Source organism: Cuculus canorus, chromosome 16 (genome assembly GCF_017976375.1).
Source record: "Cuculus canorus isolate bCucCan1 chromosome 16, bCucCan1.pri, whole genome shotgun sequence".
In the NCBI taxonomy this organism is placed as follows: Eukaryota; Metazoa; Chordata; class Aves; order Cuculiformes; family Cuculidae; genus Cuculus; species Cuculus canorus.
Window position 1 is genome coordinate 10461784 of NC_071416.1, and position 15064 is coordinate 10476847.

A 15064-nucleotide genomic window follows, 5' to 3' on the forward strand; every position below is an offset into this window, starting at 1 on the left:
AAGGTCATAAGTGGCCCTGGGGAAAGGTATCGGAGCTTCTGGGCTCTGCCAGAAAGCACGAGGCGCAGGTGCAGGGCAGGCATCTCCCATCTGCTGCTCCTGCAACCACCGGCCTCTAACTGTTCATTAAAATTAAGCCTGTAGCAGACTAACGTTTAGCTAACACACCGATTCTTCTCCCCCAGGAATACTTTGCAGGTCCCTGAAGAGGGACCAGCTACTTAAATCAAGATGGGTAACTATTATTGTGCTAAACCTTAGAGAGGGAAGTAGCAAAAGGTTCCTCACACACTGCAGAGACAACTCCAGGAGGAGGAGGTCACCAGGGCTGACAAAAGCAAAAAAAAAGAAACATAAAATCATATTTTGTCCTTAGCTTCAGCACCTCTTCCTCAGAGGAAAGAGATGTCCTGCAACAGGCCTGTGCTGTCACAGTCACACACGGGCACACAGACCTGTGCTACGACAGCAAGCTTGGGTATGAGTGGAAACAGAGGGGAACCACATGTAGTAACCACAGGGCTTACCCTCCATCCAGCTGTGGGCTTTCCTCCCTCTATTTGGGCAGGAAACGAGAAACTAGAAAGTTATTTATATTCACTCTGCTACTGTGCCCGTTTCCAGAAGAGGGAGCCAAGTCATGGTAAAATGCAGCCAAAAATCAGAACCACTGTTCAATTGTGCACGGTGTATTTCACATCTTTTTTACTGTTAAGTTTCTTTTAAATGGTGTATATATTTAGAGTTCTGTTACTTCTAGGCAAGAGGAGATGAGCGCTGATGTAACTACAAAAGTGAAATGCATGTAGTAAGCTCAGAAAAGAACCAAAGAAGCTATGGGCATGGTACAGTAATCATAGATGGAGAAAACTTATTAACTGATACCCACGATTGCCTTAATAGCATATTAATTTTCATTGCAAGGGGATGCAAGCACCTTCAACACAGACACTGCAACGCTGGCCACTAACTTGCTAAAATTGTGATTGAAGCATGTCACAGTTTTCTTTATTTATTGTACCCTCCAGGTCCTTTCCTTGTCCTGCTCAGCACCATCTCCTCAATGAAGAGCTGCTTTGACTAATGTACTTCTCAGGTAAGGAGCTGGTTTCACTGTCAAAAATAGCTGCAGTTAAAAACAGTGTTTGAGCAGAACATCCATTACACGCACATAAATAAGTTTAAAATGTAAAAACACAGACATCATTCCATTTACCGCTGGATAATTTTCTAGAAGCAAACTCCCACCAAGCTGATTAAGCAAATGGAATCTGTTCAGAAGATAGGTGCTGACTAAAGAAAACAACCTTATGCAAGAACAGTCTCCTCTTGTTTTTCCTGTGTTCAGCTTAATTTGTCAAAAGATTAGACCAAACAAAAGATTATTGGGTTAGTATTCATGTTGATATTTAGAATCATGGACGTTTACTCAGACAATGGTTGTATTATTTGAGGATTTGATAAAGTTAAACACAGATCAAGACCAAATCCTGAAGAGGTGTGAAAGGAGAAACAGGTGGACACATTCCATAAAGGACAACTGTCTCCTGCAAGGACAGTACAGCTGTAGCTGGAAAGCTCCCTACTAACTACAAGTATTTTCAATGTGACTTGTCCATAGCGTGAAGGAAATGCACATATTTTCTAGTGCTAAATAATGCAACTTTGCAAAACTGCTGTGGACAGCAATATGCTGAAAAATAAGCAAATTATCAGAGAAGTTGTCAAATGGAGATTGCTTTTGAGTGAGCAGCAGCTCCCATGCAGAAATTAATCCACACGGGTATAAGGTAGCAGCATATTAGTGGAATCCCTGTTTAACATGAAGAGGACATCAGAGAATGCATGGGGCTTCCTGCTTCCGAGATGCCTGATCGTACCAACCTGCAGCCCACTGGTACTTTGACCACTCTTGTCCTTGATGTAATCATATGAAGGTAGGAGGGGAGACGAAAACAATAAAACCAGTTTTTAGCACCTAGAGTTGTCCATCGAGAAATACAAATCCTTTTTGAGGATGCTATTCACAAGCTCTGCGTTTTGTCTCTGCACAGCTGAGCACATGAAGCAAACCAGCAGGGCTGGGGGCACTTGCTCACGCAACAGCTATCAACCCTATTCATCCCTTTTCATTAAGAACATTAGAGCAGAAACAATCGCTGACCGGTGACATTGCTTCTGGATGGAAGAGATCGGCAGTGCAGGGCAGAACCCTTCTCTGTAGCCTAAAGGAAGATTTAGGGCAGAACAACTCTATATCCTTTTACATTCTTTGAAGTAACCGTCTCGAGGATGCTTTCCGCTGCTGTTGACAGCAGGAGGCCCCATTACCCGTGAAGATAAGACACACAGGGATCACGCTCCAACTCAATTTAATAAGCTTTGTAACAAACTTGGACAGAAAGTGGTTTGAAATAAGGCGAGCAACACTCATCTACTAGTCAAGGATTTTTTTTTAAGTAATGCTTTTAAGCGTATACTCCAGCATACAAAGCGTAAATCTTACAAATTAAAAACAATAAAATCATCCTAGGATAATGTCATGGCTTCCCCATATGTACAAGGAGTGGAGAGGAGATAGAATTCTTTCCAGGTAACTTCACACACCTTAAATGCTATGTAATTAATTAATTTCAATTTTCCTTTAAATGCAGGTGGAAGGAGCTGAAAGCATTTTGATGAAATAATCTCAGAGAGAGAGAAAGGTACTTCATCTGGATTCAAACTGGATGTTTGCCCCTTCAAAAGTCTCAAGAGGAAAGGCTTTACTTAAAATTCTGCTGCCTGTTTCTGCACAGCAGCCACTGCTTTTCCAGCTACATAAAATTAAAACAGTTGGGTTAAGTATTTCTCAGAAGATTCTACCAGTGCCCCATCTTCATGGAAACCCCGTGATTCCCCACCCTTACCAAACGACTCCGTTGTACAACAGAAGCAACTACTGTTTAGCTTAGACTTGACAGGCAGAAGAGAGACATGGTAACAGTGGAGACAACAGTTATGAGGGAGGTGACAGGTTTTGGAGAAGGGGAGAGATTTGTCGCCTAATCAAAACACACCTGATACACAGCCTTTCTGCAGAGGCATATAAGACAGGATATTTTACAACTCAACTTCTTCGTGTCCATAGTATTAATGAAAAAATGCTTATTTGCTATCAACAAAGGAACAGCTGGGGGAGGAATGAGTGTAGTGTACCATGTTTAATCACCAGATTTGTTTGCCACCGCTGAGTTTGGAACAGATCTTCTTACAAAAGTTATTTTCATATTGTTCTAAATTAAGTAGAACAAAATATGGATTTCTTTTACACTAAAGCAAACTGATCAAAGTGGCATTTAATAATATTTGTTAAAGTGGTTATCTAACAAAAATGGGTTAACAAAATCCCATTCATTAGTAGTCACCAAATAAGACATTTCTCATGCATATGACAAAAGTTCATTCGTATACTAAGAGGTCTGTTTACTGTGCACAATATTTCCATAAATTATGTTTCACAGCCCCTACCATTCAATATTTCAAACAGATTATATATTATATTTGTATATGCAAACTATTTTATATACACTAATATAAAGATCCTTAGAAGTACCATTATCACTACCTTTATGCTTTCTCTAAAATGCATAGCTTTCGAATATTTTCTTGCAGTTACCAAAAACTTTACAGATTAAAGCTGCTTATCAATGTGGCATGTTCATAAAAACAAAGTGAAATAGTTCTATACTAATTTTATATTAAACCCCTTAAAAAACATGTTTATTTTTTAATGGAAAAAAAACCAAACAAGCTAGTGAAAATTCAAGTAATCTATGCTGAATCTCTGCCCAAATACTACAGGAAATTAATGTAGCGTTCTAGAAGTAGAGTGAACTTCTCAACCAGGACTGTAAATACAGCATTTCTCATGGAGAAAAATGCCAGTCGTGCCACAAAACCGCACCACTTTGCACTTCATCTGGGAGAAGCTTTAGATGAGATTTAACAACACAAGTGTAAAACCAGAGGAAAAGCTGAACAGTTACATATGAAGAAATAGAGCTATTCCAGTTTTGTTTCTGCAGTTTGTTATTAAACAAAGTTATATTAACCATACAGTTTCTCACAAACTAAAAGTTATACATGGTTTTCAGACATCAACCGACTGGAAAAAAAAAAAAACAACACAAAACAAAAAAATCAACCAAAAAAATCCCAAACCAAAACTCCCACAACTGTTAAAAGTTTGGTGTTAGAATAACCAGCCTGGTGAAGGAAAGCCGCTGTTGTAGTCGCGGGGATACTGATAGCTTTTGTGATGCATAAACTTTAAAACTTCCATACCACAAATGCCTCAAAGTGGAAAACAGAACAATCAGTAACACATGGGAACAAATCATTTTGTTATATCCATTATTTAGCTTAACCTTGGCGCGCTGCATCCCTAATAGCTGCTTAACAAACAATGGTTTCCCCCACAAAAAATAGCTACACAAGTAAACGGTGTTCACAGTAATGCAATCAGTAACAGGTTTTGTTAGTTCCCGTAAGTCAGGTGTATCTGCAAAGCTTTATACAGTTTAATGCGTAAGTATTCCAGTAAAATTAAGTGAAAACTAAGTTTCATTCTACAGGGTAATATTTACCTTACAAGACTAGATTATGTACAGTATGGGACTGGTGTGACAACTGCCAGTGTCTCATGATGTTAAGCTATTTCACCTATCGGCTCGGTCTTTGATCAGCGGGTCTGTAATAACATGATATACAGACCTAAAAATCTACAGATCAATTTGGCAAGATTAGTGCCCACTACCACTGGATTCACACCAGTGCACAATGCTGCAAAATCAGGTCGACCAGAACATCCCATACCCAGAAGATTACAATTTGTTGACTTGAAAGTCTGGACTTCACATGTAAAACATTAGAACTACAATCCTAACTGGAGTGAGGACAGTCATTAAACAAATACAGGTGAAGATGAACTGCATCTCTTCAGAAAGGTATGGAAGAATTGAGGGAACGGAAGTTTCTGGGGTTAGACAGCCCTGCTCTGCTAAGCTCAAGGCAGAAAAAGAGCCCAAGTAGCTCTAAAACTACGATTCAGCAAGCACAAAGGCAGATCCTGCACAAAGTGATGCATCAGAGGCTTCAACAAGCACCTCTCCCCCACACTTAATTCCCTAACACAAGTATTATCTCCCAGCTTCCAAACATCCAGCAGCCTCCAAAACTTTAGCAGCCCACTGGAATCACTGCAGTGTCTACAGCTGCAAATTAAGCATAGAGGGGAAAGGCCTCTGTTAATAAAAATCCTCAAATGCCTTTGGGGGCCGTTTTGGTCATTCGTGAAAATTAAGGAAAAACAACCTATTTCCAACAATACTCGTCCTGAAAAGATGGGTCACTGATCCATTATGAACATAGCTCTCACCATATAAAGCACCAAAAAGTCAGAAACAAGGAAAAAAAACCAAAGTCCTTAAATTAAGATTTACAAGTTTGTACACTATTTCCTAAGCAAAAGGTTGACCTTACTGCAAAGTTTATAGATGAAAACTTGACCATTTACTTTTAAGGGGAATGTATATCCGGCTATAACTTAAAGGTAGAAAATATTCACTGTTCTATATACACATTTCAAACAGGAGACAGTTAAACTTAACTGAATAGTTGCCAATATAACTCCATGTTAACTCACTGGCCACTAAACTAGGCATCAGTAGCCAATTAGAAAGCTTGAGTTCTGTACTTTTAAAAATGCTATCTTTCCTGTCCTGTTTAATTGATTTTTTTAAAAATGTATTATAGTGCATAGCCTAAGTCAGACTTTCAAAGAGATACAGCGCCTTTCAATGCAGTTTTTGCAGCATTTAAAAGGGACTTTTCTCCCTTCAAATTAGATGTTCATTGAAAAATCTGAATTGAGTGCTGTACTGTAGTAAAAATATTTCAGTCACAGACTGATATAAATGTATACTGTGCAGTACTAAGATTGTTTGATGTCCATCTGCACACATTTTACTTAGGTTCTTCAATCGTCCCCTTGCTGAGGTCTGTCATTTTGGGATATTTCACTTTCTTCTGGTCCAGCTCATTCTGAGCCCACAGTAGTAATTTCAGTAATTTTGCCAACTTGGGTGTTGATTCACGATTTTCATAGTCTAGAACAGCTTGATTAACCTCACTCCATACCTGGAAAAGAAATACTAGAGTTCAGTAATAGTCTTCCTATGATTAACATGGCTAATGTCACACTGACATTGAAAAAAATCACGCCTAGTGTGCCAATTCCTCAGAAAATGGTCAGGACAAAGCTTCACAGACCATGAGCCTGGAGAAAACAATAAACAGAGCCAAGCAGTTGAACATTTAATTCCATTTTTTAGAACCTTGCTTAAGAAATCACAGAATCACAGAATAGCTGGGGTTGGAAGGGATCTTAAAGGCCACTCAGTTCCAATCCCCCTGCCATGGGGAGGGGCACCTCCCACTGGACCAGGTTGCTCAAGGCCCCATCCAACCTGGCCTTGAACACCTCCAGGGATGGGGCAGCCACAGCTTCCCTGGGCAACCTGGGCCAAGGCCTCACCACCCTCATCATGAAGAAATTCTTCCCAAGGTCTAATCTAAATCTTCCCCCTTTCAATTTAAAGCCATTTCCCTTCATCCTATCACTGCAGCCCCTTATAAAAAGTCCCTCCCCAGCTTTCCTAGAGCCCCTTTCAGTACTGGAAGCTGCTCTAAGTTCTCCTCAGAGCCTTCTCTTCTCCAGGCTGAACAACCCCAACTCTCTCAGCCTGTCCTCATATCAGAGGTGCTCCAGCCCTTGGGTCATCTATCATGGCCTCCTCTGGACTCATTCCAACAGCTCCATACCCTTCTTATGTTCGGGATACTTCTGTTCTTTTGGATACCACTGTATACATTTTTTCATGAACATTTAAAAAACATTCAGCCATCATTTTCACCACATACAAACAAAAGACATCAATTTCCTTTTGAGAAAGGACTACCTTCTGTCGCTGCATCATGTTCAGCAAGTCTCCGAACGGTGATTCTTCGGGATTATCAAAGGCAAGCAAAGCCAGCGTACGCTCCATTTCTGTCAGGCATTCCCTGCTCTCCTCGCCTTGTTCTGCTAATTGGGTCTGAGCAAATTCCAGAGCTGCTTCTGTCTCACGCTGCCGAATCAGTTCAATCAAATGCTGCTGCTACAAACGAAAGACAGAGCAATATTAGCTAAACAAATTAACAAATCTTCGGTATTTCAGGACTGTAATCTTCAGGCATTAGTGTGTAATCTGAGACAAACACTAATCCATAATTTGACAGTTTGAGGTCAGTTCTTCTCAATGTGTGAGACAAGGAGCAGCAGACTTGTCTGCAAAACCTACTGGAAAAGGTTTCAAGTAACAAGTTTGGACAAGATCTGTTACTAAAGGATCTACTAGAAATTCGGACTAACAGTTATCGGAAGTTGGTAAGTCACACACACTGCTGCTGTTACAAGTTTTCACATTATTAATTGTACAGGATGGTTCCTGCACCACACCACAAAGTTTCTCGTTGCTGCAAAACAATGCCAAGAACCAACACCTGAAATCGCATCCATGTTCAAACGCAAACCTCCGAACATTCATAAAATCTGCACCACTTTCTGATTCTCTCAGCAACCTCTTAAACAACAATAAAGTTTGCCACCTGTCCTTACCTGCAAATGAAAGTAAAGGTATCTGTTGGTATCTAACAATTCTGGATGGAGGCTGTTTATTAATGCAATGGCTTCTTGAATCTGTCCTTTCAATATCATTTCTCGAATTTTTATTCTTTCATCGAGAGTCTCTAAATCAACACTGGGTTCAATTCCAGACTCCATCCGAAATTTCTCTGCTGCTTCTTTAAAGCCCTCTGAAACAGAAACATTTTACCTATAAAATATACGCCATGAAACACTTCAAAGGAAAAACAGCTTAAATAAAAAGATTTGAGCACTGCTTGACATTTTAGGGGTTTAAAGATTAAGTCTGAACTCCTGAAAAATTTTATCTATTTAAATAGGCATTTATCCAACAAGATTCTAAGAGCACAGGCTTAATTCATTCTTAGCTCAAGCACCTTCATTCTCTAAGGATGCATGCGACTTGTAATCCAATATCTCTTAACCTGAAAGCTTGTTTTATGCTTAAACAGAGCAGTGCACTTATTCCAAAATGGGATTTTCAAAATCACATTTTCAAAATCTTGCTGGGTTTGACTTCTCCCTTCTGCCCCCAAATCTGTTTACACAGACCCAGCAGTTTTACTGAGAAGAAAGAGAAGATTAATTTTGCTTTCTCATACTATTTTTCTTTTAAAGTTGCAACAGCTATGTTAAATCCTAAGTCATGCTTCCATGATTTACGCGACTAACACGCTCTTCCTTCACTCCAGAGGCTTCACCTCCACGCCAGTGTAAACAGGGGTGTAGATCAGATGCAAACGCCTCCACCCCTGCACAGCGTACTGTGATGGCATGCACCATAATTGCTAGGGACAACTTCCAAGGGGTTTTGGTTGTTCTAACTATAAAGTTCAGCTGTCTGCTGAAGGAGTTAATATTTTTGGTTTCAAACCATTCTGACAAGCAATGTTTGAGAGATTATCTTTCCACCCAGTTAAAACTTGCTGCCAATCATTGTAGCTAGCAGCTTTCAGAAAGCTATCTAACAACTGCAACATATCTTGAACTCTGTTTGATCTGCACAAAAAAGGACATCGTAGAGAAGCGGGTCATGCTCATTAACAGCATTTCAGAAAACGCTTTATTTTCTATATCTTTTAACAGAAGAGTTAATAAATATCACTTCCACTGCATGATAACTGCTCAGTTGGTTCCTGAATCTTACTCAGGTTCTGCTGAAACAAGAAAGAGAGCACAAGAGCAGTTGTCCATTGCTAAGGGAAGCCAACAGCAATCACAAACTCCTCAAAGTCCTTCGTTTCACTCCATCTAGCCCAAACCGGCTGTCTTGGCAAAATAAGTGTCACGCATTTAAGATCCTCTTAGCATTACTACTCGTTGTTTACCTGTAACAAGGTAGTTCATGATAAGGCGGTTCATGTCTGCTCTCTGGATATGCAAGTTATTAAGTTTTTCCATCCATTCATCTTTCGTAATTTCATCAGGTTTTTCTGCATAACTCATCCTGGACTCTCACTACAAGAAAAGAAAAGCATCACATTTAACGTGGTTCAAGAAGAAATAAGTTTTAACTTGTATCAGCACCGTGTTGCTACCATCTTTATAGAAAACCTTTTTTATGGGATCTTTTAAATTAACAGTCCAAAAGAAATACTTTTATCTCAAACAAATTTACATTTTCTTCATCTTGTTCCTGCATGTTTCATAGAATCACAGAATCACAGAACAGTTTGGGTTAGAAAGGACCTTAAGGATCATCCAGTTCCAACCCCTGCGATGGGCAGGGACACCTCCCACTGGATCAGGCTGCCCGAGGTCCCATCCAACCTGGTTCGCAACAGTTCTCCGGTCTCAAAGCTACTTTCATTGATCGTCAGAATACAAAAGCTAAATACCACCTTCTCGTTCTCGCTCTTCAATCCACCCCATGTTTACAAGTTACAGAGGTCACATCACAGCGTGAAACAAGCGACTCAAAGAGTTTGACATCTACGCAGAAAAGCTGTAACAAACCTTTAAAGCACGGCCTGGGTAAACAATATTTGCTTTAAAGTTTTCACCGGACAGCAACAAAACCCATACGTTATCCAAACTACCCCTAAAGATCCGCACTACCTCAGCTTCGCTGCCCGCCAAAGTCCTCCTGTCAACTCTAAGATAACTCTTTGTATTTTTCTCGGCAGATCTTTCCAGATCTGGAAGCAAAGCGCGCTAATGTTTAACCCGGTTTTTAACCATTTTCCACCTTCAAGCCGCGATCAAGGCACCGCGGGAGGGGGCCGAAGCGCCGCCAGCACCAGGCACGGCCCCCTCTCTGGCACAGACATGACCAGCCCCGCTCTCGCCATACGTTTTCCCTCCCTCCCTCCAGCCGCCGCCACCGCCCGGGGGAGTAGGATCCGCCGGGGCCGCGAGGCGCCGGGCCTCGCGCTCAGGCCGCTCGCAGCCAGGCGGAGCCGCAGGGCTCGCACCAGGCGGCCGGGCCGTCCCCCCGCGGACACCGAGCCGCCCGGTCGCCGCTCGCCACAGGCCCCGGCGCTGGGGGTAGGGGGGTGGGGGGCAGGGCAGGGCCCCGGCGGCGCCATCTTACCGCGCCGGCTCCACGCACCAACGCGGGCGCCTCCGCCGCCTCCGCCGGCCGCACGCGCGGGTCTCGCGAGAGCTGCGGCAGCGGCCAATCGGCGCGGCGAGAGCGGCGCGATCAGCGCGACCAGCGAGACGGCTCGGTGGGACAGAGAGTACGCGGGCGTGAGCCCTGCGGTGCGGAGGCGCGACCATAGAGACGGGAGGCGGAGGGGGCGCTGCGGGCTGTGGTGGTGTAGGGTCTGGGACAGCGCGGCGGGAGGATGTGCGCGGTTCCACCTGTGTCTAGTCCCAGTCGTGCCTAGTCCTGCCCATGTGCAGTCCCACTGGCGCCCGGTCCCACTCGTGCCCAGTCCCACTGGTGTCCAGTCCCGCCCACCCACAGTCCCAGTCCCACTGGTGCCCAGTCTCAACTATTGCCTGTCCCACTGGTATCCAGTTTCACCTGTGCCCAGTCTCACTGGTGCCCAGTCCCACCCGTGTCCAGTCCCACTCATGCGCAGTCCCACTGGTGTCCAGTCCCGCGTGTGACGTCCTACTGGTGTCTGTTCCCACTGGTGTCCGGTTCCACTGGTGTCCAGTCCTGCATGTGCCCAGTCCCACTGGCGTCCGGTCTCACTGGTGTCCAGTTCCACTGGTGTCCAGTCCCACCCGTGCCTGGTCCCATTAGTTGTTAGCCATTGTGATAATTAATTGATAAGTTTTGCTGCAGCTGGTTTCTATGTCGGATTAGCTTGTAATAGAAATCTGTCTTGTATCGAGATAATATGCAGACAGTCTCCAGACACAGATAAATAACCTGAAAGAATAAACACTTTCTTAGAGTTGCAAGAATTTATTGACGTGCTTAATTGCCTTATAAGATGTAGCTGTCTTGGATCAGGAGATAACCTGAACGAATTCTCCAGACATGGTTGGATAACCTAAAAAAATAAACATTCTTTGAGAACTTACACAGTTCTTTGTCTAAAACTAGTGTATCTATCTACTGCTTTTGTAAGAAGGTATGCCTTTTTTTCAGAAGGGCATCCAATTCAGTGCTGAATTGTAAAATAAAAGTATTATTGCCTTTGCTTTGATGACTTTGTCCTTTTCAATATTTTACCAGTGAATAAGTGTTTCTCACACCATTAGTACCCCTGCTGATTGGATTGCTCTTCCTCAGGCTTTAAAAACTGATCGCAATGAATCTGACCCATTGGAAAATACAAAGTAGAGGCCATTTTTTAACTAAATCTCCCTTTGGTTTAGTTGTCCAGGCCAGCTCCTCCCTAAAAGGTGGGAGTTTTTGGGGAGGCTCCCATAAAAAGGGAGAGAAGAGCGAGCTGCCTTGCTCTGGGAGGGTTTCCCCAACTTCTCTGCAGAGAGAAGAGCATTCTGAGCAGAGAAGAGCCCCCAGAGCATGATTCACACCACGGCTGCTGTTTGCAGGTAATGAGTAGGTGTAACTGCTTTCTCATAATTAGACTAATGTGTTAAATAAGTCAGGTGAAGATGTGTGAGCTGCTGTGTGGCAATGTGCTTGACTGTGGTGGTGACACCTGATTTTTCACAGGTTGGGGTGTTCAACAAACTGCAACAGAAATTCCCCTCTACTGCTTTACTGTCCCTGAGCTAAAAAAATAAACAAGTAAAAATGAGCTAAAACCAGCTCCTGAGTTGCAGTTTTGCTTGTCAGGAAAATAATTTGGGTTGTTTTTATTTTAAGATATTTTGGGGTGGCGGCTATAATGTTAACAAAAAAGACACTTGTAATCTTTCTGTGCAGAATCATAGAAGCATAGAATAGTTAGGGTTGGAAGGGACCCTAAAGATCATCCAGTTCCAACCCCCTGCCAGAGGCAGGGACATCCCACTGAAACAAGGCTGCCTAGCAGAGACGCTATAGCACAACAAGTATTTGCCATAGCTTAGGAAAGAATATACAACTGCAGGTTCAGTTTTAAATAGATGTATCTAAGGGCTAGGAAACTGTTAAGTTTTCCAAATTATATCATGGCCAGCTGCATTCTCCTCTTTTTTTTTTTTTTTTTATTTTTCTTTTCCTCCTCTTCCCAGCTTTTTGATGTTGCTGGGATGGTCAGATTCCCAGAAACCCAGCTTTCATTTGAGAGAAGAGCTTTTGTAACCATCTTAGTTGCAACAAACACACTTTGAGTGTTACTACTGAAGCATTTTCTTACTGAGCTTGAAACCAAAGCAACTTCCTAATACATGAATTGATTTTATTTGGTTAAATAATAGTAAATAGTGACACTTTTTTTTTTGATGGCAGTGTTAGTCCAATGAGATACAATCAAAGTATAAAAATATCTTGTAAAACTATCGTTCCTTTGTCTTGATACAGGCCTTTTTTTCCCCCACAAATGTTCTGTGTGTAATGAAAACTCTGTATATTTCACAGATATGTTGGTGTTGGACTGGATGGTCTTGGATGTCTTTTCCAACCTTAATGATTCTTGATTGAGCTGTCTCTTGAGTAATAAATGACACTTATTTTATACTAATTCTTTCCTGACGAAAAGCTGCTTAGTGACCCTCTGTATTCCCCTCTTTTTAACTTGTATCTCACTTAATAAATGTTTAATCATCCCACATATAATAGAATACTTGCAGCTGCCCTTAGTGAAAAGGAGCACTTATCTTCCCTCTGCTTCATAGCCTGGAATACTCAAGGACTTGGAAATATTAAACTTTTATGACTTTTCTTTGTGAAACCTCACACAAATAAGAAGGGAGTAGGAAGATTAAGGGAAACTAGGCTCTAACAAAAAAATATAGGGAAGGGAACAAGGCAGGGAAAGAACTGAGGTGCTGAGGTTTAAGTGAAGGTGACAGAGGTGTTCAGTTGACAGAGGGAAGTACTAGGATTCCAGCTTTCACACAGAGGCGGGTTTTTGTGGGTTGAAGGTGTCATGTGCTTTACACAGTGTTCACTGGGTGTGCAGAGTGAATCAGTCTCGTGTTGAGATGGTATAAGCCACTTACCAAATGACTGTAAGAGGGATTTAATACCTGTTTCACTGCTAGATCCCTGTTGCAGGCAACCCTTGTTCACTGTTAGTGTGCAACTCCTTGTTTTGCATGTTCCCTTTCCCTTGGTGCATAATTCCTGGGTTTAAGCACTCCCCAGATGCTAAATTTATCCATTAACATGTAATTAATTAGCTCTTCCCAGGGCATAAATCACAGTGCAGCTTGATCTACCAAATAATAAGGTATTTCCTCTCCACGTGCTTTTCATTTATTGTAGCTCTTTAGCTACAAACACAAATTAAACTTCTGCTTGCCTTTAATAATGGTGTCTTGTACTTTTGTACAGGAATCTGTTGGGGTTTTTTACCTCTTGGTGTTCCCCTGTGAAGTAAGTATTTGTACTGCTCAGTTTTTACAGGTTGAGAAGGAGGCTGACTGTGCTATCAGGCAAAAAAATAGTTGCAGCTTTTACCAACATTAACCTGAGCTTTTACTCCCAGAACTCTCGTGTATAGTGTGCTCTGGACTGTAGAGTTCTAAAAGATGTAATCAAATTATGATAGAATCCTGTAATACTATAGAATTAATGTTAATATGTTTGTTTCCTCATGTTTTCATTCCTTAATCTATCTTGGAAAACGCTGCACTGGAATCCAATTGAAATCAATTTTATCAATCCATGAGGAAGAATGTGTGGATCAGGGTGAATCAAAGATACAAACATCACACTTCCAACTGCCAGAAAGGCTTTGCAGGTGTCCAGGAGTGTTTGCATTGCCCCACGGATCCCCCTGTAAACCTGGGGGCCTTCAGTGACTTTGAGATGTAGGTGCACTGGTCGCCAATGCCAAAAAATGCTAGCAGTAGGAACAAAACGTGAAAAAGGAGTTAACTCTATTTATAGCAGCTTGGATCTGGAGTTTTTAGAGTAGCCTAGCCATTTCTAAGGAGTGTTAACAGAGAAGCCTCCATGCAGTAGATGTGCTGATGCAGTGGATGCTTCCACAGTGCTCTGTAACCTGGACCCAGGGGAAAGCATTACAGCAGCAATTAGTGTTTGATTTTTCTAAACCAGATGGAGTAGAACAGAAAAAAAAACAATCCAAAACTACAGTGGAATAAGCACAGGTGGGGAGCATTGCTGAAGTGAAGCAGAGGAGCTCTTCTGCCATGTGAATCCTGTGACACAGCCATACCTCTCCTGTGAGAGAAGCCACTGTAAGCAAAAATGTATTTAGCACTGCTACAGTGCAGTTTGGCTTTGGCACTTGCAGCCTCCTGAATAATGAATAAAACTGCAGTTACTATGAGGTAAGATCATATAATCATACAACGGGTTGGGTTGGAAGGGTTTAGTGTTTGATAGGAATGTTTGGACTCGATGATCCAGGAGGTCTTTTCCAACTTAGTGATTCTGTGACCTTAAAACCCATCCAGTCCCACCCCCTGCCATGGGGAGGGACACCTCCCACTGGATCAGGGGCTCAAAGCCCCATCCAACCTGGCCTTGAACCCCTCCAGGGATGGGGTAGCCACCACGACTCTGGGCAAACTGTCCCAGGCCCGCCCCCCCCCCCCCCCCCCCCCATAGTGAAGAATTTCTTCCTAATATCTAATCTAAATCTTTCCTCCTCCAATTTAAGGCCCTCATCCTGTCACTACATGCCCTTGTAAAAACATTACACCCTATTTTTGGTAAAGAAAACCAGAAGCAGCGTTGTTGATCCCACAGAGCTGTCCTGCAGAGGATGGCCTGAGATGACCAGGGTGGTTTGCCTCCCTTTTTCTGCATCTTGGATACTGTGATCAGTTTTTGTTCTGTGGGTACAAGAAACA

The 15064-nt window shown here is 42.4% G+C and overlaps 1 protein-coding gene across 1 annotated transcript; it reads right to left on the reverse strand.

The window, feature by feature from the left end:
• Window positions 1-2341: 2341 nt before the first annotated feature.
• Window positions 2342-10387, reverse strand: GID8 (GID complex subunit 8 homolog). The gene is made up of 5 exons (XM_054081781.1): window positions 10260-10387; window positions 9055-9184; window positions 7700-7896; window positions 7002-7199; window positions 2342-6180 (listed from the first exon to the last, which is right to left on the reverse strand). The coding sequence occupies exons 2-5, from the start codon at window positions 9170-9172 to the stop codon at window positions 6007-6009; spliced, it is 687 nt and encodes a 228-aa protein (XP_053937756.1). The 5' UTR covers window positions 9173-9184; window positions 10260-10387; the 3' UTR covers window positions 2342-6006.
• Between the last annotated feature and the right edge of the window lie 4677 nt (window positions 10388-15064).

Coding starts and splice junctions, on each gene's coding strand:
- GID8 (XM_054081781.1), bottom strand. CDS start 9,172: ATGAGTTATGCAGAAAAACCTGATGAAATTACGAAAGATGAATGGATG. Junction 7,897..9,054: donor CATGAACTACCTTGTTACAG/GTAAACAACGAG, acceptor TTTCTGTTTCAG/AGGGCTTTAAAGAAGCAGCA. Junction 6,181..7,001: donor ACATGATGCAGCGACAGAAG/GTAGTCCTTTCT, acceptor TTTCTTTTCCAG/GTATGGAGTGAGGTTAATCA.